Genomic DNA, 25,677 nt, shown 5'->3' with positions numbered 1-25,677 from the left:
GTGTTGCTTGGGAAAACTTAATATAAAGAAATAGTTAGAGTTAGTTTAAAGTGTGTTCCTTTACCATATCAATGTCATGACTTTTCAAATAATAATTTGTAAAACTGCATGTATATGAAAAACATAATGTATTAAACGGCATCATCTGATTAAAGTCTAGAAGTCTGTCCCAAATGCACACTTTTATAACTGATGCACCCTTATGGACTTACTGACTAGCGTCCCATGCACGCGCTTACGTCACCAAAGTCTGCACTCAGAGAAAAAACGCAAGGGCTTAGGGTGCCATTTGGGACAGTGCCCTTGTAGGCTGGAGCCTAAGGCTAAGCGGCAGTGCCTTGTGTCACGTGACCGGTGTGTCGTCAGCAGACGCTGTGAGCTGCTAGGCTTTACTGACAGGGAGCTCGTCTATGCTTCACTCAAACCCAGGTGTGCGGTCTTAGAGAACAGGTTTGATTTTACACCCTTCATTCCTTCATTTCATAGTCATTCCATTTTCCTCGTAGGATCGATGAATAGAGCGTAAGCACGTTGAAGCACGTCGCGGTCATAATTATAAATCCCCGTGTTGCTTTTGTAATCGCGAAATGGTGGCAGTATCTGACACCGCCCCAAATAAAGATAATGTATCGAGGACCGCTGTGTAATTTAAAGTGAATAATGTCTATTACTTGATGTCTCTTGATGAAATCTGTTCATTAACGGGGTTTATGGGTGTTAACCGTATTATTGCAATCCCTTATCTCGAGCATCATCAGCGTAGAGACAGGATAAAACTGGCTGATTCATCACCAAGCTAAACCATCAGAATGCAGGCTAAATTATTGCTGCGTTCTTCAGCGAATCAAATTGTATTTACAGTGCATTATGCGTTATAGGTGTTACAGTTAGAATACTGTATAATGGCTTATTCTTGTGAATCAGAGCTCATTCTTTATGTTTTGCATTTCACATATTTCCAAAGGGATTGTGGTTATATCCATTAGTGTTTGATGCAGGGGCGATTCTGGACTTGTATCATTACTGGGGCACAGGCGCGTGCCCCCCGCTACCATCCCCCCCCCCCCCCCTTGCTTTTTTTTTTTTTTTTTTTCTTCTGAAAGCACCAAAGCATTCAAGTCTGGTGACTGCGAACATAATTTTTACTGTTTTATACTATTGTGTAGCTTTTTAACTATTGGCTACAAATGATTTCACTAGCTCAATTTTACAGCAGAATTTTAAAAAAGAGCAAAAATGGTTACTGTTTGATTGATGGCAGACAAACTCCATATTTGTTTACCTTGGAACTTATGAATAATGAAAAGTCAATTTAAAATCAATTGAATGGGATGCCCTTCCTCAAAGGATTGTAGTTGTCTTGCCACAATAGCTACGTTTACATGTAACCGACTGCTAGATTAATCAGATTGAAAAGCCTTAATGTAAACACCTCAGTCTGTAAAAAAAATTATCCAGTTGAGCTTGATCTGAATGAAATTTTCACCCGATTGAATAGGGTTGTGTAGACCTAAAATAATCAGTTTAAAAGAAAAATATTAGCCATATAAAGGTTTGCATGTGATCTGACTACTTTCTCAGTCATATTCTAAAATTCCTTGCGCTCATGTGCAGAGCAGCGGTGCTTATGTATGTTTATACATTAGGGTTGCTCCGATACCAAAATTTTGGCTTCAGAACAATACCAGCCCTGTTACCTCAGTATCGATACTAAATTGATGCTATAATCAACAAATAAAAAGCCTCAGATTTTTTATGAAATTACAGCAAAAATGATGATTAAAAGAACAGCATAAAGTCTTACAGATTCAAATTATGCGTTTGCCGTTTTAATTTTTCTGGATTCCATGTTAAATGTTTTAATTAAATGTTATGATCAAATGGTGTTTAATCAAATTGATACATACAGTTTTAATCAAATAACAATATTATTATTATTATTTATTTATTTATTTTTTTGCAAAAAATGTCAATTTTATTTTTGGTAAAGTAAAATGCTGCACAACAGAGCTTCACAGTATTAATGAAAAAAAAATTGGATTACCTGTGGCACAAGGCTGCTATGTCTCAATCACAACATGCTGATAAAACACTTGCATTTGTGATAATGCTTACAGATAATAATAATACAGCCATTTAATATTTTAAAATGGTATTATTGCTACTTTTTGAATATTACATTTTTATACAGTAGTTATACTTTTCTGTCTTCAATTTCACGCATCCATTTGAATAGCGCTTTCATGTTAGCGGGACTTTTATTTTGACAGACCTTTCTGTTCTTCCTGTTTTTTGGGTTAGTTATATCAAGCTTTCATTAATGCTGGGATATTCCCATCATGACTCTCGACCTTGAAATCTACAAGCTGCACCCGAGGAGTTCATTTAAGTGTTAACAACCGTTTATACTTTAAACACTCTGCATGAAAATTAAGCACCAGTAGTGTGTGTTGCGTTTGTGTGAGTGCAGGCATACATGCGCCCGTGTGTGCGTGGAAATCATATGACAGAGCAGAGCGGCACCTCTTGTTCATTCTGTAGCGTGCAGCGCATGTGACCATATATTATTTAATTAAATTACATCCTTCTGCTGTTAAAGATCACACTTGGCCATATCCCGAGGTTTTTTTATTTTCAAATTGACATTGATTTCATGTCAGAACTGTCACATCTCATATAATTTTGCTAATGACAGCATTCTGGAATATGGTACCGAAATTAGCAACAAGATGATATCGGTGAAATTTAAATTTTTTTGGTATCGTGGTACCGGTAAACCGCACAACCCTATTATATATATGATACTCGTCGCAGGATCTTAATTTATACAAAGCAATGGCAACATGCATTATTAAGGGTATGGGGGATGGCACTGAATATTCTCCAGACCACATATGTTCTTTCATGACATCACAGAGCAAAAAATAACTTTGTGTCATTCTTAACCCTATAACGGTGATGTTTATCAAATATGATACACAATGTTTGATGGCTCCTGTTTCACTCTCTTTTTAAACTGAAGAGCCAAACAACCTTTGTCATGTAAGTTCCACATGTTTATGGCACTGTCTAGTGGTTATTTGTGGAAAAAAGTGGTTTCGATGTTTATATCAATCCATTTAAAATAGTGGCGGACTTGCGCGAAAAGTGACTTATGCTGGGATAAATGTCAGCTTATTTTCATAAAGTAAAAGTAACAGTAATGATTATATTGTTACTGATATTTTAAAATGTGTATTTGTTGAATTGAATATGTATTTAAAATGTATTTAGAACCCCTGTGAGCAAGCTGAAGGCAACTGTGGCAAGGAAAACAAAACTTGGCATATGAAGTATCCGATGTCTTACAGTTGGAGTTGGCATCAGTTCATCCTCTGAAGTCCATTGACTGAAGTGATGTCTGGCTAGCACCAGCTGCATTTAGTCATCATAACTCAGAGACACATAGCAGGAATGGAGCTGGATCTGGCTGGCTCTGGTAACCTCGGGATATGAATCATGGGATATGGAAACAAATAGAATAATATTAGCATAGATGTCATTCAATTTTATGCAGAGTTACAGTTGCATCAGAAGTTTACATGCACCTTAGCCAAATACATTTAAACTCAGTTTTTCAAAAGTCCTGACATTTAATCGTAGAAAACTTTCTTTCTTGCCTGTCTTAGGTCAGTTAGGATCACTACTTTATTTTAAGAATGTGATATGTCAGGATCATTTTAGAGAGACTGATTTATTTCAGCTTTTATATCTTTCATCACATTCCCAGTGGGTAAGAAGTTTACATACATTTTGTTAGTGTTTGGTAGCATTGCCTTTAAGTTGTTTAACTTGGGTCAAATGTTTTGGGTAGCCTTCCACAAGCTTCTCATAATAAGTTGCTGGAATTTTGGCCCATTTCTCCAGACAGAACTGGTGTAATTGAGTTAGGTTTGTAGGCCTCCTTGCTCGTACATGCTTTTTCAGTTCTGCCCACAGATTTTCTATCGGATTGAGGTCAGCGCTTTGTTATGGCCACACCAATACCTTGACTTTGTTGTCCTTTTTTTTCAAATTTTGCCACAAATTTGGAGGTAAACTTGGGGTCATTGTCCATTTGGAAGGCCCATTTGCGACCGAGCTTTAACTTCCTGGCTGATGTCTTGAGATGTTGCTTCAATATATCCACATAATTTTCCTTTCTCATGATGCCATCTATTTTGTGAAGTGCACCAGTCCCTCCTGCAGCAAAGCACCCCCACAACATGATGCTGTCACCCCCGTGCTTCACGGTTGGGATGGTATTCTTCGGCTTGCAAACCTCACCCTTTTTCCTCCAAACATAACGATGGTCTTTATGGCCATATTGTTTCATCAGACCAGAGGACATTTCTCTAAAAAGTAAGATCTTTGTCCCCATGTGCACTTGCAAACAGTTTTGGAGCAGTGGCTTCTTCCTTGCTGAGCAGCCTTTCAGGTTATGTCGATATAGGACTCATTTTACTGTGGATGTAGATACTTGTCTACCTGTTTCCTCCAACATCTTCATAAGGTCCTTTGCTATTGTTCTGGGATTGATTTGCACTTTTCTCACCAAACTATGTTCATCTGTAGGAGACAGAATGCATCTCCTTCCTGAGTGGTATGATGGCTGCGTGGTCCCATGGTGTTTATACTTGCGTACTATTGTTTGTACAGATGAACGTGGTACCTTCAGGCATTTGGAAATTGCTCCCAAGGATGAACCAGACTTGTGTAGGTCCACAGTTTTTTTTTTTTTCTTAGATCTTGGCTGATTTCTTTTGATTTTCCCATGATGCCAAGCAAAGAGGCACTGAGTTTGAAGGTAGGCCTTAAAATACATCCACAGGTACACCTCCTATCAGAAGCTAATGGTCTAAAGGCTTGACATCATTTTTTGGAATTTTCCAAGCTGCTTAAAGGCACAGTTAATGTAGTGCATGTACACTTCTGACCCACTGGAACTGAGATATAGTCAATTAAAAGTGAGGCAATCTGTCTGTAAACAATTGCTGGAAAAATTATTTGTGTCATGCACAAAGTAGATGTCCTTAACGACTTGCCAAATCTATAGTTTGCTAATATTAAATCTGTGGAGTGGTTAAAAAATAAGTTATAATGACTTAAATCTAAGTGTTTGTAAACTTCTGACTTCAACTGTATAGATCATGATAAATGTTTCTGGTTCCGGCAGACCTGACTAAAGCAGCCTAATTGTGAGTTGATCGATAAATTAGGTGTATGCCTGGCTAAATAGATGAGTCTTTAGTCTAGACTTAAACTGAGTGAGTGTGTCTGCATTCCGAACAGTGTTAGGGAGACTATTCCATAGTTTAGGAGACAAATAGGAAAAGGATCTACCTCCTTTTGTGAATTTTGATATACTAGGACCTATTAACAAGCCAGAATTTTGTGATCGTAATGAACGTGATGGAACATAGCATGTTAGAAGGTCAGTTAAGTACTATGGAGCTAGGCCATTCAATGCTTTGTTTGTAGATAACAGAATTTTAAAATTAATACGTAATTTAACAGGTAGCCAATGTAACAACGATAAAATGGAGCTAATATGATCATATTTCTTGGTTCTAGTCAGCACTCTGGCAGCTGCATTTTGAACCAATTGAAGTTTATTTATTGAACTTGCTGGACATGATACAACAGGCTTTTGAGGTATCTCTCAATCACCATTACATTCCATTCATGCCCAACACACACACACACACACACACACACACACACACACACAAATCTGACATATACTTTTTTATAAGATATATTTATATATATATATATATTTTTAGAAATAATATTTCTGTGTATTTTCATTTATGCTGCTTACACAGTCACTTATTACATACATTTATATTTTTTTATATAAAACATTTATTTTTCTAAAATAATATTGTCTCTGATCACATCTAAATATTCCTTTCAAAAATGCATATTTAACGGAAGTGCATGCTTATCCAGTTTATAATAATTTACTGATGAAATCAATTCAGACATGACATTTGACATTAGGATTACACTGAACAACATTAAAACCCCTGACAGGTGAAATTAATAACATTTATTATCTTGTTACAGTGGCACCTGTCAAGGGGTGGGATATATTAGGGAGCAAGTGAACAGTCAGTTCTTGAATTTCATGTGTTGGAAGCTGGAAAAATGGGCAAGCGTAAGGATCTGAGCGACTTTGACAAGGGCCAAATTGTGATGGCTAGATGACTGGGTTAGAGCATCTCCAAAACGGCAGGCCTAGTGGGGTGTTCCTGGTATGCAGTGGTTAGTACCTACCAAAAGTGGTCCAAGGGAGGACAACTGGTGAACCGGCAACAGGGTCATTGGTGCCCAAGGCTCATTGATGTGCGTGGGGAGCGAAGGCTAGCCCTTCTGGTCCGATCCCACAGAAGAGCTACTGTAGCGCAAATAGCGAAAAACTTAATGTTGGCCATGATAGAAAAGTGTCAGAACACACAATGCATCGCAGCTTGCTGCGTATGGGACTGCGCAGCCGCAGACCAAAGTCAGAGTGCACATGTTGACCCCTGTCCGCCACCAAAAGTGCCTACAGTGGGCACGTGAGCGTCAGAACTGGAACATGGAGCAATGGAAGAAGGTGGCCTGGTCTGATGAATCATGTTTTCTTTTAGATCATTTGGATGGCCTGGTGCGTGTGCGTTGTTTACCTGGGAAAGAGATGGCAGCAGGATACACCCAAGGCAGGCCGGTGGAGGCAGTGTGATGCTCTGGGCAATGTTCTGCTGGGAAACTGTGGGTCCTGGCATTCACGTGGATGTTATTTTGACAAGTACCACCTACCTAAAGATTGTTGCAGACCACATACACCCCTTCATGGCAATGTTATTCCCTGATGGCAGTGGCGTCTTTCAGCAGAATGTACCCTGCCACACTGCAAAAATTGTTCAGGAATGGTTTGAGGAACATGACAAAGAGTTCAAGGTGTTGGCTTGGCCTCTAAATTCCCCAGATCTCAATCTGATTGAGCATCTATGGGATGTGCTGGACCAACGAGTCCGATCCATGGAGGCCCCACCTTGCAACTTACAGGACTTGAAGGATCTGCTGCTAACGTCTTGGTGCCAGATACCACAGGACACCTTCAGAGGTCTTGTGGAGTCCATGCCTCGACGGGTCAGAGCTGTTTTGGTGGCACGAGGGGGACCTACTTGATATTAGGCAGGTGATTTTAATGTTGTGGCAAATCGGTGTATACTGTGCATACATAATACACTGTTTCTATCAACCCATTCTTTCATACTTTTTAACACCTCAATTTTAAACATTCGCTTAAATATATTAATTGTTTTGCAAAATTGTAATTCATTTTTAAGCTTAAATACCTACCCTGGTATTTGTAGTAAAACCATAATAACCACAAAATTCTGATTTTTATTATCATAGTTTGAATTTTCCTGTATTATTATGATGTATGTATGATTTACTGCGAATATCAAGGTTAGAATATGGTTACTGTAGTAAAACCATGGTAAATTTATTGCAAGGGAATGAAAAACGTATTGCAAGGGAATACAAAACTATTGCGAGGGCACGCAAAACTTTTTCAGAAAAACATTTGCGGCCTGTCCTCTAAGGGGCTCTGTAAAGTCACTATCACCATGAGTGTCCACGGTAATCCTTATGAATCGCTCACAGAGAGAGAATAATTAACTTCTAACAGTTAAGTCATACAGTACTGCTTAGATGAATAGCAAAGCGTTGAATGAATTGAAAATGAGAAAAATACCTAAATGTCCTGGAAAATAATTATTTGCCCTGAAATATTTTAGTATAATAAAACGGTTTGACTGTGTTGCTAGCAAGGTTTTCGTTACATGTACAAAAACATGTTAACTATCGGGACTTGGAATAGGAGTCAAATACACTTTTTTCACAGACTGTGATGCATTTCTGCCTTATTTAGCAGCGTAAATCTAGCAAACTTTTTTATATGATAATTTTTTTAAATATTGAGTGTAAGTTTATAATATTATGCTTTGTGTTATATTACCTCTGGAAGTAGTTTTAAAAACTTAATTTCCACAGCTGCGAGGGGGTTTCAATTACAGCTGCTGAGAGAATAACAGTAAATTTGGCATCTTCTCCCATCTGACTGTCTTAATCCTGCACTCTCTTTTTTTCTTCTGAAAAGTCATTCATATGTAATAAAGGATTTTTCCTTTTGCTCTTGGAGCAAATGGGAAGTGAAAATAATATTTGCTGTGGTCTCCCATTCACTCCCATACACAGCTGTTGAAATTTACACTGCAAACTTTTATTTCCACGTTCCAAAACCCGGAGTGTGAAAAAGGTCTATTCGTATCATTTTGTCACTGTCGGCGGCTGCGCATTCTGTAACAATGTCAACGGTTAAGGATGCTTACACCCTCATGATTGATTACAACAGCGGCCAATCGTGTGCTTGGCAGTCACGGTCCAACCGAGGCAGATCACTAGATTGGTTACAGCTTGCTTGGCTACAGCAACTCGTGAAACTTCTCAGTTATAAACAAACTGAGTGACCTGGTATATGTACTGACCGACTGAATGAGAAGGGCATGTTGTTTGTTTACTTCAGCATCGGCATGTGAGTCTACCTTGTTCATCATGGAGAAAAAAGGGCAGAAATGCTATTAATATCTAAAAGTGACTGATGTTAATACATGTTGAGGGGCTTTCACATGACTCGCTTCAGCGCTGCTGAATACACTGAAGACTATGAGGTGACGTGTCAGCGCAACCTCGGCTCCAACTTGACGCACGTTTTTGCCTCACACAAATTATGTCTTTGAGAGTACAAAGCTACAATAAATATTTTAAAACTGTCCAAATTTATGAAAAGATATTGAATGTCTCATAATTTATTTTTATTACCTTATCATTTCCGAGTATCCAGAGACAAAAAAAAAAAATAATGCTAAGACTTAAACATAAACAAGTCGAGTCCTCTTTATTTTCTGCAAAGCAATTGCCATTTTTTTTCTCTTCCAAATAAATTTTTTCAATGGTGATTGTGCACACCTGCTTTCTTGTGTGGCAAGCTCGTAAATTCGCCCCTTCATGACGCTTTCTGCACCATTTGTCATGTGGAAGGGCAAAGCTCCGCTTGACGCTGGCGTTGAGTGGAGCGTTGACGCCTCGACTCAACTCATGTGAAATGCACTTTGAAATGATGTAAGGACATTATTTAAACTCAAAATTATTTGTCTTTTCTGATAAAAATCATGCTCAGCAGTTTAAATGCTGTAGGGAAGTGATACAGTAGATCTGCTTTTTTCTTCTAGTGCTTCAACATTTGACTGAAGTCAGTAGATTTGACATGCAAATTTTAATAAAGGAGAAGGAAAGGATGTTATTGATACATATTAATATTATTAGACTATTATTGTTGTCTTTTTGGATGAAAAGTCATGCTCGGCAGTTCACCAACTGAAGGAAAACTATAGATCTGCTTTGTTCTTATAATGCTTAAATAAAGTGAATTATTCAGTGACTCACATAAGATGCTCATTTGTCACCACCTAGTGGCATCTCCAGAAGTGGTCATGAAACTAGTCAATTAATGGAACTGAACAAATTTGTGAAACAGAAGCAAGCCACACCAAAATACCCTTTATTTTTGCAGCTAATTCTGCACAATTGTGCAGATAATTTGCTATACTTGAATCATTAAAATAGCTTAAGTTGGTGCTTTTAGCTTATTCTTTAAAAAAAATAAAATTACTCGAAAAACATGTTCGTGAATCGTGGATCAGTGATTGTCTCAACTTTTTCACCTCTCGTGAGTTTGCATCCCTGTGAGTTATAAACTTTAGACAATGATGAGAGTCGGACCACTAATTAAAAAATATAATAATTCACACTGGGTTGGTAGCGTGGTCATTTGGCTTTAATACCTTGGGATGTGAATTCATTTTCAATAATTCAATGACTGGAGTCAGTTTATACCATGGTTACCACATGTAGTATGCAGAAAACATGGAATCTATTAAAAAAAATGGCATTAGCAGTAAAACGCAGAATGTCATGGAATATGACACATTTGGATGAAAATGAATGTTTGAATGTACAATTAATCAAATTAAAATTGTGATATATCCTTGTGTGATAATTAAATGAAAAAAGTATCTGATTTAATTGAATAAACAAATAATCTGCAAGTGATGCGCACTTCAAAATGAATGTATAGAGCAGGCCGCTCATACATTGAAAACACCTCATCATGATTATCACGCGTGCTTTTGTGTGTGTGAGATGACAGACAGAGAGCACTCTGAAGTGTGCAGCACATACAGACTATGTATTTATTTAATTGAATCACAGTTTTACGGGGATTAATAATCACACTGGGATTAGTAATCACATTGCTTATCTGGAGGTGAGAAACTACCGTCAAAAACAAACAGAAACGCCAAAATAAAAGCTTGATTTAAATGGATATGTGTTCTTGCTTAAATATTACCCTTGTTGGGCAAATAAAATGTCCTGGAAATGTCTTGGAAAATTGTGCCTTGAAAAGAGTGGGAACCCTGGTGCAGTGCCTTCATGTCTCATCCAAGAACACATGAACAAACATTTACTCTCTCTATTCACTCTCATGCAAAGGATGCTGGGAATTCCCTGTCCAGTTTTTAGTTAATGCAAACAAAAATTATTCATGTAGTCCCAACACAAGTGTATTGGGTAAACTTATTTTTTTGTATTTTTACAAATTTAAGTTGATTGCACATAGGGCTGTGCAATTAATCGCAATCTCTGTAAAATCGTGATATGATCATGGGCAATTTCTAAACTGCAGCAAGCTGCTTTTTTTTCTACTCCAAATTCTGTGATGTTTAATTAGCTTTTCTGGTTTCTGATCTCGCTAATCAGAATGCAGTGCACAAAAAAAGGTACCAGTGAGACAGAAGTCAGGAAGTTGAAAGAAATAACTGATGCGATCATCTACAGCAAGGCTACTCAACTTCGGAAAGGTCAGGCCGCAAAGCTGGATCCCTGTACCCTTGAGGGTCGCACTCTTAATTTTTATGAATATATATAAACGTTAAAAAGTTTAGGGTCACTTACTCATTATTATTATTATTATTATTATTATTCTTTTTTTCACATTTTAGAATAATAGTAAAGTCATCACAACTATGGAACAATAGAAATGGAAATATGGGAATTATGTTGCGACAAAAAAATCCAAAATAAATCAAAACTGTGTTATATTTTAGCATCTTCAAAAGTAGTCATCCTTTGCCTAGATTTTGCAGAAATGTACTCTTGGCATTTTCTCAAGCAACTTTTTGAGGTATCACCCTGGGATGCTTTTTAAACAGTATTGAAGGAGTTCCCATCTATATGCTGGGCACTTAGTGGCTGCTTTTATTAATTATTTGGTCCAAGTCATCCATTTTATATATATATATATACACACACACACATATATACACACACACATATATACACACACACACACACACACTACCGTTCAAAAGTTTGGGGTCACTTGCCTGAAATGTTTCTCATGATCTTAAAAACCTTTTGATCTGAAGGCGTATGCTTAAATGTTTGAAATTAGATTTGTAGACAAAAATATAACAGTGCCAACATATTAATTTAATTACAAAACTAAAATTTTATTTAAAAAAAAGTTTTTGAAATGGATGACTTGGACCGAATAATGAATAAAAGTAGCCACTAAGTGCCCAACATAGATGAGAACTCCTTCAATACTGTTTAAAAAGCATCCCAGGGTGATACCTCAAGAGTACATTTCTGCAAAATCTAGGCAAAGTGTGGCCACTTTGAAGATGCTAAAATATAACATAGTTTTGATTTAATTTGGATTTTTTTAGTCACAACATAATTCCAATATTTCCATTTCTATTATTCCATAGTTGTGATGACTTTACTATTATTCTAAAATGTGAAAAAATAATGAGTAAGTGACCCTAAACTTTTGAACAGTAGTGTGTGTGTGTGTGTGTGTGTGTGTGTGTGTGTGTGTGTGTGTGTGTGTGTGTGTGTGTGTGTGATATATTTACAGTGCATCCGGAAAGTATTCACAGCGCTTCACTTTTTCCACATTTTGTTATGTTACAGCCTTATTCCAAAATGGATTAAATTCATTATTTTCCTCAAAATTCTACAAACAATACCCCATAATGACAACGTGAAAGAAGTTTGTTTGAAATCTTTGCAAATTTATTAAAAATAAAAAACGAAAAAAAATCACATGTACATAAGTATTCACAGCCTTTGCCATGACACTCATAATTGAGCTCAAGTGCATCCTGTTTCCACTGATCATCCTTGATGTTTCTACTACTTGATTGGAGTCCACCTGTGGTAAATTCAGTTGATTGGACATGATTTGGAAAGGCACACACCTGTCTATATAAGATCCCACAGTTAGAAGTGCATGTCAGAGCACAAACCAAGCCATGAAGTCCAAGGAATTGCCTGTAGTCCTCCGAGACAGGATTGTATCGAGGCACAGATCTGGGGAAGGATACAGAAAAATTTCTGCAGCATTGAAGGTCCCAATGAGCACAGTGACCTCTATCATCCGTAAATGGAAGAAGTTTGGAACCACCAGGTCTCTTCCTAGAGCTGGCCGCCCGGCCAAACTGATCGATCGGGGGAGAAGGGCCTTAGTCAGGGAGGTGACCAAGAACCCGATGGTCACTCTGACAGAGCTCCAGCATTTCTCTGTGGAGAGAGGAGAAACTTTCAGAAGAACAGTCATCTCTGCAGCACTCCACCAATCAGGCCTGTATGGTAGAGTGGCCAGATGGAAGCCACTCCTCAGTAAAAGGCACATGACAGCCTGCCTGGAGTTTGCCAAAAGGCACCTGAAGGACTCTCAGACCATGAGAAACAAAGATTGAACTCTTTGGCCTGAATGGCAAGCGTCATGTCTGGAGGAAACCAGGCACCGCTCATCACCTGAACAATACCATCCCTACAGTGAAGCATGGTGGTGGCAGCATCATGCTGTGGGGATGTTTTTCAGCGGCAGGAACTGGGAGACTAGTCAGGATTGAGGGAAAGATGAATGCAGCAATGTACAGAGACATCCTTGATGAAAACCTGCTCCAGAGCGCTCTGGACCTCAGACTGGGGTGAAGGTTCATCTTCCAACAGGACAACGACCCTAAGCACACAGCCAAGATAACAAAGGAGTGGCTCCGGAACAACTCTGTGAATGTCCTTGAGTGGCCCAGCCAAAGCCCAGACTTGAACCCGATTGAACATCTCTGGAGAGATCTGAAAATGGCTGTGCACCGACGCTCCCTATCCAACCTGATGGAGCTTGAGAGGTCCTGCAAAAAAGAATGGGAGAAACTGCCCAAAAATAGGTGTGCCAAGCTTGTAGCATCATACTCAAAAAGACTTGAGGCTGTATTTGGTGCCAAAGGTGCTTCAACAAAGTATTGAGCAAAGGCTGTGAATACTTATGTACATGTGATTTTTTTCGTTTTTTATTTTTAATAAATTTGCAAAGATTTCAAACAAACTTCTTTCATGTTGTCATTATGGGGTATTGTTTGTAGAATTTTGAGGAAAATAATGAATTTAATCCATTTTGGAATAAGGCTGTCATATAACAAAATGTGGAAAAAGTGAAGCGCTGTGAATACTTTCCGGATGCAGTGTGTGTGTGTGTATATACAGGTGCATCTCAATAAATTAGAATGTCGTGGAAAAGTTCATTTATTTCAGTAATTCAACTCAAATTGTGAAACTCGTGTATTAAATAAATTCAATGCACACAGACTGAAGTAGTTTAAGTCTTTGGTTCTTTTAATTGTGATGATTTTGGCTCACATTTAACAAAAACCCACCAATTCACTATCTCAAAAAATTAGAATACATCATAAGACCAAGAAAAAAAACATTTTTAGTGAATTGTTGGCCTTCTGGAAAGTATGTTCATTTACTGTATATGTACTCAATACTTGGTAGGGGCTCCTTTTGCTTTAATTACTGCCTCTATTCGGCGTGGCATGGAGGTAATCAGTTTGTGGCACTGCTGAGGTGGTATGGAAGCCCAGGTTTCTTTGACAGTGGCCTTCAGCTCATCTGCATTTTTTGGTCTCTTGTTTCTCATTTTCCTCTTGACAATACCCCATAGATTCTCTATGGGGTTCAGGTCTGGTGAGTTTGCTGGCCAGTCAAGCACACCAACACCATGGTCATTTAACCAACTTTTGGTGCTTTTGGCAGTGTGAGCAGGTGCCAAATCCTGCTGGAAAATGAAATCAGCATCTTTAAAAAGCTGGTCAGCAGAAGGAAGCATGAAGTGCTCCAAAATTTCTTGGTAAACGGGTGCAGTGACTTTGGTTTTCAAAAAACACAATGGACCAACACCAGCAGATGACATTGCACCCCAAATCATCACAGACTGTGGAAACTTAACACTGGACTTCAAGCAACTTGGGCTATGAGCTTCTCCACCCTTCCTCCAGACTCTAGGACCTTGGTTTCCAAATGAAATACAAAACTTGCTTTCATCTGAAAAGAGGACTTTGGACCACTGGGCAACAGTCCAGTTCTTCTTCTCCTTAGCCCAGGTAAGATGCCTCTGACATTGTCTGTGGTTCAGGAGTGGCTTAACAAGAGGAATACGACAACTGTAGCCAAATTCCTTGACATGTCTGTGTGTGGTGGCTCTTGATGCCTTGACCCCAGCCTCAGTCCATTCCTTGTGAAGTTCACCCAAATTCTTGAATCGATTTTGCTGGACAATCATAAGGCTGCGGTTCTCTCGATTGGTTGTGCATCTTTTTCTTCAACACTTTTTCCTTCCACTCAATTTTCTGTTAACATGCTTGGATACAGCACTCTGTGAACAGCCAGCTTCTTTGGCAATGAATGTTTGTGGCTTACCCTCCTTGTGAAGGGTGTCAATGATTGTCTTCTGGACAACTGTCAGATCAGCAGTCTTCCCCATGATTTTGTAGCCTAGTGAACCAAACTGAGAGACCATTTTGAAGGCTCAGGAAACCTTTGCAGGTGTTTTGATTTGATTAGCTGATTGGCATGTCAAAATATTCTAATTTTTTGAGATAGTGAATTGGTGGGTTTTTGTTAAATGTGAGCCAAAATCATCACAATTAAAAGAACCAAAGACTTAAACTACTTCAGTCTGTGTGCATTGAATTTATTTAATACACAAGTTTCACAATTTGAGTTGAATTACTGAAATAAATGAACTTTTCCACGACATTCTAATTTATTGAGATGCACCTGTATATATATACACACACAGTACTGTGCAAAAGTTTTAGGCACTTAAGATGTTTCACAAAAACATTTGTCTTAAGATGGTTATTTATATCTTCAGCTTTAGTGTGTCAATAGGAAAAATACATTTTAGACTCCCAAACATTACTTTTGCAAATAGAAAAGATTAGAATTGCCCCCACAGAGCCCCCCACTGAACATTGAATCAGTCTGGGATTACATGAAGAGACAGAAGCAATTGAGACAGCCTAAATAAAACTGTGTCCAGGTGTACCTAGGAGAATTGGGGCTGTTTTAAAAGGCAAAGGTTGCCGCACCAAATATTGATTTAGCTTTTTTATGTTTACTGGACTTTGTATGATGTTAATTGATAAATGAAAACTATTTATGGCATTATTTTTGAAGACATCCTCACTATGCAACATTTTTCACAAGTGCCTAAAACTTTTGCACAGCACTGTATATATATATATATATATACATACACATACAGTGGTGTGAAAAAGTGTTTGCCCCCTTCCTGATTTCTTTTTTTTTTTGCATGTTTGTCACACTTAAATGTTTCAGATCATCAAACAAGTTTAAATATTAGTCAAAGATAACACAAGTAAACACAAAATGCAGTTTTTAAATGAAGGTTGTTATTATTAAGGGAAAACAAAATCCAAACCTACATGGCCCTGTGTGGAAAAAGTGATTGCCCCCTAAACCTAATAACTTGTTGGGCCACCCTTAGCAGCAACAACTGCAATCAAGCGTTTGCGATAACTTGCAATGAGTCTTTTACAGCGCTGTGGAGGAATTTTGGCCCACTCATCTTTACAGAATTGTTGTAATTCAGCCACATTGGAGGGTTTTCGAGCATGAACTGCCTTTTTAAGGTCATGCCACAGCATCTCAATAGGATTCAGGTCAGGACTTTGACTAGGCCACTCCAAAGTCTTCATTTTGTTTTTCTTCAGCCATTCAGAGGTGGACTTGCTGGTGTGTTTTGGATCATTGTCCTGCTGCAGAACCCAAGTTCGCTTCAACTTGAGGTCACGAACAGATGGCCGGACATTCTCCTTCAGGATTTTTTGGTAGACAGCAGAATTCATTGTTCCATTTATCACAGCAAGTCTTCCAGGTCCTGAAGCAGCAAAACAGCCCCAGACCATCACACTACCACCACCATATTTTACTGTTGGTATGATGTTCTTTTTCTGAAATGCGGTGTTATGCAGATGTAATGGGACACACACCTTCCATAAAGTTCGACTTTTGTCTCGTCAGTCCACAGAGTATTTTCCCAAAAGTCTTGGGGATCATCAAGATGTTTTCTGGCAAAAATGAGACGAGCCTTAATGTTCTTTTTGCTCAGCAGTGGTTTTCGTCTTGGAACTCTGCCATGCAGGCCATTTTTGCCCAGTCTCTTTCTTACGGTGGAGTCATGAACACTGACCTTAACTGAGGCAAGTGAGGCCTGCAGTTCTTTGGATGTTGTTGTGGGGTCTTTTGTGACCTCTTGGATGAGTCGTCGCTATGCTCTTGGGGTAATTTTGGTCGGCCGGCCATTCCTGGGAAGGTTCACCACTGTTCCATGTTTTCGCCATTTGTGGATAATGGCTCTCACTGTGGTTCTCTGGAGTCCCAAAGCTTTAGAAATGGCTTTATAACCTTTTCCAGACTGATAGATCTCAATTACTTTCTTTCTAATTTGTTCCTGAATTTCTTTGGATCTCGGCATGATGTCTAGCTTTTGAAGATCTTTTGGTCTACTTTACTTTGTCAGGCAGGTCCTATTTAAGTGATTTCTTGATTGAGAACAGGTGTGGCAGTAATCAGGCCTGGGTGTGGCTAGAGAAATTGAACTCAGGTGTGATAAACCACAGTTATGTTTTAACAGGTGGGGCAAACACTTTTTCACACAGGGCCATGTAGGTTTGGATTTTGTTTTCCCTTAATAATAACAACCTTCATTTAAAAACTGCATTTTGTGTTTACTTGTGTTATCTTTGACTAATATTTAAACTTGTTTGATGATCTGAAACATTTAAGTGTGACAAACATGCAAAAAAATAAGAAATCAGGAAGGGGGCAAACACTTTTTCACACCACTGCATATATATATATATATATACACTATATTGCCAAAAGCATTCGCTCATCTGCCTTTAGACACATATGAACTTAAGTGACATCCCATTCTTAATCCATAGGGTTTAATATGACATCGGCCCACCCTTTGCAGCTATAACAGCTTCAACTCTTCTGGGAAGGCTTTCCACAAGGTTTAGGAGTGTGTTTATGGGAATTTTTCACCATTCTTCCAGAAGCGCATTTGTGAGGTCAGACACTGATGTTGGACGAGAAGGCCTGGCTCACAGTCTTCGCTCTAATTCATCCCAAAGGTGCTCTATTGGGTTGAGGTCAGGACTCTGTGCAGGCCAGTCAAGTTCTTCCACACCAAACTCGCTCATCCATGTCTTTATGGACCTTGCTTTGTGAACTGGTGCGTAGTCATGTTGGAACAGGAAGGGGCCATCCCCAAACTGTTCCCACAAAGTTGTGAGCATGGAATTGTCCAAAATCTCTTGGTATGCTGAAGCATTCAGAATTCCTTTCACTGGAACAAAGGGGCCAAGCCCAGCTCCTGAAAAACAACCCCACACCATAATCCCCCCTCCACCAAACTTCACAGTTGGCACAATGCAGTCAGACAAGTACCGTTCTCCTGACAACCGCCAAACCCAGACTCGTCCATCAGATTGCCAGATGGAGAAGCGTGATTCGTCACTCCAGAGAACGCATCTCCACTGCTCTAGAGTCCAGTGGCGGCGCGCTTTACACCACTGCATCCGACGCTTTGCATTGCACTTGGTGATGTATGGCTTGGATGCAGCTGCTCGGCCATGGAAACCCATTCCATGAAGCTCTCTATGCACTGTTCTTGAGCTAATCTGAAGGCCACATGAACTTTGGAGGTCTGTAGCAATTGACTCTGCAGAAAGTTGGCGACCTCTGCGCACTATGCGCCTCAGCATCCGCTGACCCCGCTCTGTCATTTTACGTGGCCTACCACTTCGTGGCTGAGTTGCTGTCATTCCCAATCGCTTCCACTTTGTTATAATACCACTGACAGTTGACTGTGGAATATTTAGTAGTGAGGAAATTTCACGACTGGACTTGTTGCACAGGTGGCATCCTATCACAATACCATGCTGGAATTCACTGAGCTCCTGAGAGTGGCCCATTCTTTCACAAATGTTTGTAGAAGCAGTCTGCATGCCTAGGTGCTTCGTTTTATACACCTTTAGCCATGGAAGTGATTGGAACACCTGAATTCAATTATTTGGATGGGTGAGCGAATACTTTTGGCAATATAGTGTATATATATATATATAAAAAATTAGAAGTTAATATTTTTATAGTAAGAATGTTGGAATGCTAGTTAATGGGATAGTTCACCTAAAAATGAAAATTCTCTCATTGTTTACTCAACTTCATGCCATCCCAGATGTATAACTTACTTTCTTCTGCTGAAGACAAATGATTTTTTTTTTTTAGACAAAATATCTCAGCTCTGTGGATGAGAGACAGATCAATATTTAAGTTACTGGCTTTTTTTTTTTTTTTTTTACTATAAATCTCCATTTTCACTTTCAGAAGTGAAAGTGAAACTAAACGGGCACCATATGTGACCTACAGATGTTAAAAAAGTTACATTTAAATATTGATCTGTTCTCACCCACACCTATCATATCACTTCAGAAGATATGGATTTAACCACTGGAGTCATATGGATTACTTTTATACTGCCTTTATGTGCTTTTTGGAGCTTCAAAGTTCTGGCCACCATTCACTTGCATTGTGAGGACCAAAACAGCTGAGAAATTATTTTTAAAATATTTGTTTGTTTTCTGCATTATAATGAAAGTCATCTACACTACCGGTCAAAAGTTTTGAAACACTTGACTGAAATGTTTCTCATGATGTTAAAAATATATTGATCTGAAGGCGTATGCTTAAATGTTCGAAATTAGTTTTGTAGACAAAAATATAATTGTGCCACCATATTAATTTATTTCATTATAAAACTAAAATTTAATAAAATAAAAATAAAAAATGTTTTTGAAATTGATGACTTGGACCAAATAATAAAGAAAAGCAGCCAATAAGTGCCCAACATAGATGGGAACTCCTTCAATACTATTTAAAAAGCATCCCGGGGTGATACCTCAAGAAGTTGGTTGAGAAAATGTAAAGAGTACATGTCTGCAGATTCTAGCAGATTCTACCAAAGGGTGACTACTTTGAAGATGCTAAAATATAACACAGTTTTGATTTATTTTGGATTTTGTTTAGTCACAACATAATTCCAATAGTTCCATTTATGTTATTCCATAGTTTTGATGACTTTACTATTATTCTAAAATGTAAAAAAATAAATAAATAAATAAAAAATGGGATGGCATGAGGGTGGGGAAATTATGAAATAATTTTCATTTTTGGGTGAACTATCCCTTTTAGAAATTATTTTAAAATTAAGGGGTGTAACAGTTCTATTTTCTGATATAGATCAGTTCTGTTGTCACTGTAATTGTCAACTAACACCATGAGTGCTCAACATCACATACACTAGAAATTTTCAAAAACAAGAGTGATATGTCCAATATTAGCAAAATTTCTAAAGTGACAATTCATAAATATTTGTTCACCCCTCTTAGCGTCTTGCGCCGAAGTAAATAACTAAAAAGCATTTGCGTGAAGGCGTCTCAACGCAGTCACTGCAGGAAAAAAGGTTGTTTATTCCTGTAAATACTGTCGTCATGACGAGAGTACATCTCTGATGAGCTATTCAAGAGACTGGACAGATTTGCGCCGTCGTGTTGAGACTGCAAGCGCGCATGTTCGATTGACAGACCGCGCGTGTACTGTGTATGAGCGGGCGCTGGCAGACCGACCACCGCCGCTCTCATAACATCAGCCATCCTCAGATATTTGTTTTGTAACATCCTCTTGCAGTTGATTTCCGTTTCTAATGTGATTCAGCGATGTCGAGAACTAGCGTAAATCCTCATGAAAATGGACACATCGCAATTCATACAGATTTGATTGGCTGCTAATAAATATATTTATGATGATGAGCTGGCCTCGTGTTGAGTAGCGCTGATCTACAGTATCACTTATGCAAAGACAAGTTTTGAACACTGACATTTTTGAAAGTAAAATGAGGAAAAATATTTGCCAAAATTGCATTCGCAATATTTATCACAAAAAACAATTATGATATTACTTTTTTGTTCATATTGCACACCCATAATTACAATTCAAGTTGAAGAATTGTGTTTAATAATTATCTCATTTCAATTAAGTAAATAATTGAAAAAGCAGAAAAAATGTAAGTGCAGCAATGTGCATTAAGAAGGTAAATAAGGCCAAATTCTTTATTTCATGATGATTTTATTTTTTCTCTTCCACAAGGTGATGTCGTTAAAGATGGAGATGGATGTCAGTGGAGCATCCAGGACACCCATATCTGTTCTACCTGCTGCTGAGGCAAAAAGCACCCTGAAGCTTGAGCCGGACAAACCCCGCTGCTCCAGCACACCTTGCTCCCCAATGAAAAATACTGTCTCAGGATACAAAATCCTTCACATGAACTCCAACTATTTGGTGGGCTTCACCACTGGTGAGGAGCTTCTTAAATTAGCCCACAAGTGGTCTAGTCCAGAGAACAGCAACACAGATGCCTTGCCTAGCCCCATCAAAAAGCCTGTGGATTTAGGTTTGCACCGAGCTTCACGGATTTACAAAGCCAAAAGCCGCTACTACCAACCTTATGACATCCCAGCCATCAATGGGCGTAGGAGGCGCCGTATGCCTAGTTCAAGCGACAGCTGCTTGAAATCTGTGGTGGCCGGGGAGCCCAGTAAGGCTTTGCACGGCCCCCTGCCCCTCTGCCTTTTAAAGGGCAAGCGGGTGTATTCCAAGTCCCTGGACTACCTCAACCTGGACAAGATGAGCATAAGGGAGCCGGCAGACACAGAGGTGCTGCAGTATCAGCTGCAGCATCTTACCCTGCGGGGTGAGCGCATGTTCACCCGCAACAAGACATGAGTGCCCGTGTGTCTGTTGTTCAAAGCCACTGCCAGAGTGATCTGGCTGTGATTTACGGCCTTGATTTTTACCACTCTGATAATAAGCAGTTCCTCTGCAAGGCATCCATAGAACACTAATCTTGTTTGTTAACCGTAGGTTTGTTGAAGCACCATCAGGCTCAGTTATGAGAAACATTAAAGGAATCGTTCACCCAAAAATGAAAACACATTATCATTATTTACTTATTGTACAGTTAGAACTATATCCTGTTATGTTTTCAGTGGAAACTTCATACAAGGACACTGCATAATCACGTGTCAAGCTCCAAAAAAAAAAAAAAAATTATATGCATAAAAGTAGTCCCTTATGACTCATGAATAAAGTCTTTTGAAGCCATATGTGTGAGTAACAGGCTGAAAATTAAGTTGTTATTTACTGCTAATCTTCCCCTCCACCAAAATGTTATGTCATTTACCAGGTTGGATGTAATAGATTACATTGATTCTAATTTGTGTCATAATTGAATATGGCTAGTTGTTTCAAATACGCTAAATGGTGATTGAGATTTGAGAGCTGCATCGGATGGGAAGATTTTAAGAAAAACTTAAATTTCAGTCTTTTCCTCACACAGAGCTATTATGTGTCTTCAGAATACTTGGTACATAGCGCATGAGTCATTATAGGTACTTTTATGGTGCTTTTATAAGGTGTTTTTGTTTTTGGAGCTTGACAGACGTGGTCACTATAAAATGTCGTATGGACAAGACCTGTGTTCTTTAAAAATTCCCTTTTGTGTTCCATGTGAAAGATAACAGCAATGATGTGAGAAAGTAAATAATGTACAGAATTTTTATCTAGGTGAACTACTCCTTTAAACGTGTATGTTGGTGTAAGGGGAAATATTCAGTGTCATGGTAAGGTTTTTTCACAATTAGCAATAAATGGTGTGCTAAATTGGTACTGTTATATGTGTGTGTGTGTGTGTGTGTGTGTGTGTGTGTGCAGAAAGATGATAAAATATTCATACTGCAAAATGTAAGTGGACTCTGCATTTAATTATACAATTTAGATGTGTTTTTTTTTTTTTTTTGGTCCCCTCACCATTTTATCACAAACATGTTATTCTGCTAACTCTACCTCTTTGATTTGGCCTTGTCAGCATGGGTGAGTGTACTGTCATGTTCGAAAATTTATTTATATAAAATACAGACTGTTACACAATCCGGATGTTATTTAGAACAGACTCTGATAGGATTTGCACAAGAGAGACTTTAGATCTTCTGAGAATCCAAGCTAACATTAGCAGTCACCTTTCAATTTCTTTAATATTGTAGGACATGTACTGAACACCGCCCCCCCCCCCCCCCCCAGTTGCACATAGTAGATAACATTGCTATGAAAAACCAAAGTCCTGGGGGAAACTTGATTAATAATGTGATGTTTTGAACAGCAGACAATCATTCACAGTTTCATTCAGTAAGCAAAACAAAGGTGACAGTTTAAAGGATCCTCTTTGTTCAATTTAAAATTATGATGTTAAAATTAAATATTAAACATTTCCGGCTATCTTTATTGCCATTGAAGTAATTAATTTAAAACATCTGAATACAGGTTTTAGACTTTTATTAGTATTATAGTTTATATATATATATATATATATATATATATATATATATATATATATATAATATATATATAATTATTATTATTTTTATTTATTTTTATGAATGAGCACGTTTATATGCACATTCTTACACCGATTATGCTTAATAGGCCAACAACGTGTGTGGTAATGTAAACGCATTAAACGGCTTTCCTTTCCAGTGTAAGGTCATAAATGGCGTAATAATAAACCGATCGACCTTACCCTGATTTTGCGTAACATGTAAATACCTTAAACGGCGTTCTTACCAGCTTATCCAGTGTAAGCAACTTGTTGTGCAAATGCCTTTTCATGGTTTGACATCAAAAGCAGAGAATAATGTGAATATTTCAAATCTCAAGTAAATGCAGTTTTCTTGCTTTGTTTGATTCTTTAAATACGCTGATTTTTGGGAGTAATCAGTGTATTTAGTGTGCATGTAAACGGGATCAATGTTGTTTCATACCCTTTTTTAACTCCTTATTTGAAGCCCATGTTTATCTTTTTTCTTCTAAACTTTCTATCAAATCGTAATTGTTGTTCATATATTGAATTGAAATGCTAGATTTCACCTGTAATGCACAGCATTTTGTGGTTTTGTTTTTCTAGATTGTTTTCTCTCTAGCTAACTAGTTGCACTATCCTGTTATTTTAAAATTCTATTTAGCTAACCATTGGTGGAATATGCTCTGTAAAGCACCTTAGAATCATAATTTGATTTTGAACTGTGATGTGTTGGTGATATTTAATTGTTTTCAAAGGGATTTTGTTTGAAATGTTTAAAAAATGTTTTTACTCATCTGTTAATTTATTGGATTTTAATTTAAGCCTAGTTTTGTTATTTTGTTATTGTTTGTGGTTTTTGCTTATGAAGTGGTTTTCTTTTTAATGTGCCAGCCTGCCAGGATTTGCTATGAGGTATCCAACAGTGTAGTGTCACTATGTCACTGTTTAACTAGTCCAGTAGGACTAGTTAAACAGTGACATAGTGACATTACACTGTTGGAAGTGCATAACTTATCTTCACAGCAGTGAATACATGTTTCACTTAATGTGAATGAGAGATCAAGCCATCAGTTTTATACAATATTTATTCAGAAATAAAATCAAAGGGTTAATTATTAGTTCACAAACAAGGTAGCGGTGGGAATAATACTACTATTTGACAGATCAGACATTTCCAAAAATCTGATTTTAAGTGGTTTGAAATCAGTTTTGTAAAAATCAGATTTCATGTGTTTTTGTTCTTCAAGACAACAAGCATCTTAATGGATTTAGCAAATAAGTCTGATATGGCAAACAAAATCTGATTTTTGCTATCTAAACAAAGCCTACATCACCTAGATAATTGGCAAATTTGAGAAAAATAGTGTTATTAATCATTCATTATGTTTTTACAGTTGGTGTATCTAATAAAATCTCAATGAGGGTATCATACACTGCAAAAAAAAAAAAAAAAAAAAAAAAAACAGCTGATAAAAATGGTATAATTAATAGAAAAATTAAATAGAATAGAAAAATTTTATGTGTTTTCTGGTATAGTATTATTTTAACTAAAAGATTAATCATACACCCTCTCTGATTGTTAAAAACGAGCTTGATAATATGTCATGCACTGAAAATGTTTAAATATTACTGTTGTGTTCTCTGTTTATCAAAAATGTAAAAATAAATAAATACCACAGTGCTCTTGCCAAGAGGGATACAACATATTTTTTTTTTTTTTTTTCACGTTTTTAACCCCTTAATGAATAAAAGGCAGAATCACAACTGGTTGCAGTGCCTTCATAAGAATGAATGTTCCTTTTCAATTACGGTTCACTCGACATTGTGTTAGAAGCTCACGCTTTGGGAATTCCTTCTCAATTACCTAGTTGAAGCCCTTGTAAAATAAAGGCAATTCCATAATTGGCAATTGTGTTGGAGTCCTGCCCCTTTAGGCACACAGTTATATATAAAAAAAAAATCGGTGTCGAAATCACAATTTCTCCAGAATTTTCTTCTTTCAAGACAGCGACTTCATCTCTCCTCTTGACAAACCCTCTCATCTCTGCTTCGCTGTCGAGAGACTCTCCACCACACTCCACCAGACGGGTTCTTCGCCTACAGATGCGAGCAAGATGACTTGCTCCCCTGCAGTATTCTGGTGGAGACATTTATATTCTTTTATTACTAATATATATATATATATATACACACACACACACACACACACACACAGAATCGCCCTCGTTCAGAGGGACGATTCCATCTCCTGTCAGGAGGCTCGGCAGGGCCGCGAGGTTGAGATGAAAGAATTCGGTGAGGATCTTGTGCCAGCGCAAGCTCCATGAACCTTTCGGTCTCCCGACATGGCGTCCTTGCCCATGCAGCTTGCTCATAATGATCTCCGGCCCTCCATCGGTGCGCACGGTCTTATCACATTTGGTGGATCTGACGATGGGGATGATGCTATATCCCTTGCAGCATTGCCGGGCAAGTGTTCGAACCCGGCGGAGGGTGAAGAGCGAGCACACGCCACTAATGCTGAGGTGCTTCGCATCCTTACCCTGTTTGAAGAGCTCCATTGCGCTACAGACCAGAACCTCTGGCTAAACCTCAGGGAGATGTATGATGCAGAAAAAGGCTTCACAGAGTTCTTCATTGCGACGCAAAAACAGTAGCAAGCGATGAAATACTTTTTGCAGAAGAAA

The 25,677-nt window shown here is 38.1% G+C and overlaps 1 protein-coding gene across 3 annotated transcripts; it reads left to right on the top strand.

The window, feature by feature from the left end:
- Positions 1 to 351: 351 nt before the first annotated feature.
- Positions 352 to 24,754, top strand: macir (macrophage immunometabolism regulator). Of its 3 annotated transcripts, none has more exons than XM_051684016.1 (2): positions 352 to 429; positions 20,725 to 24,754. In XM_051684016.1, the coding sequence occupies exon 2, from the start codon at positions 20,728 to 20,730 to the stop codon at positions 21,358 to 21,360; it is 633 nt and encodes a 210-aa protein (XP_051539976.1). In that variant the 5' UTR covers positions 352 to 429; positions 20,725 to 20,727; the 3' UTR covers positions 21,361 to 24,754. The 3 variants fall into 3 exon arrangements, with proteins under 3 accessions (XP_051539976.1, XP_051539975.1, XP_051539977.1); XM_051684015.1 differs by having other exon boundaries at positions 352 to 450; XM_051684017.1 differs by lacking the exon at positions 352 to 429 and adding an exon at positions 18,583 to 18,600.
- The last annotated feature ends 923 nt before the right edge of the window (positions 24,755 to 25,677 follow it).

This window comes from Myxocyprinus asiaticus, chromosome 42, assembly GCF_019703515.2.
Source record: "Myxocyprinus asiaticus isolate MX2 ecotype Aquarium Trade chromosome 42, UBuf_Myxa_2, whole genome shotgun sequence".
NCBI classification, from domain to species: Eukaryota; Metazoa; Chordata; class Actinopteri; order Cypriniformes; family Catostomidae; genus Myxocyprinus; species Myxocyprinus asiaticus.
This window is presented reverse-complemented; position numbering and strand designations above follow the sequence as displayed.

Bases quoted from the DNA above. Each gene is read 5' to 3' on its own strand.
- macir (XM_051684016.1), top strand. From the start codon at position 20,728: ATGTCGTTAAAGATGGAGATGGATGTCAGTGGAGCATCCAGGACACCC.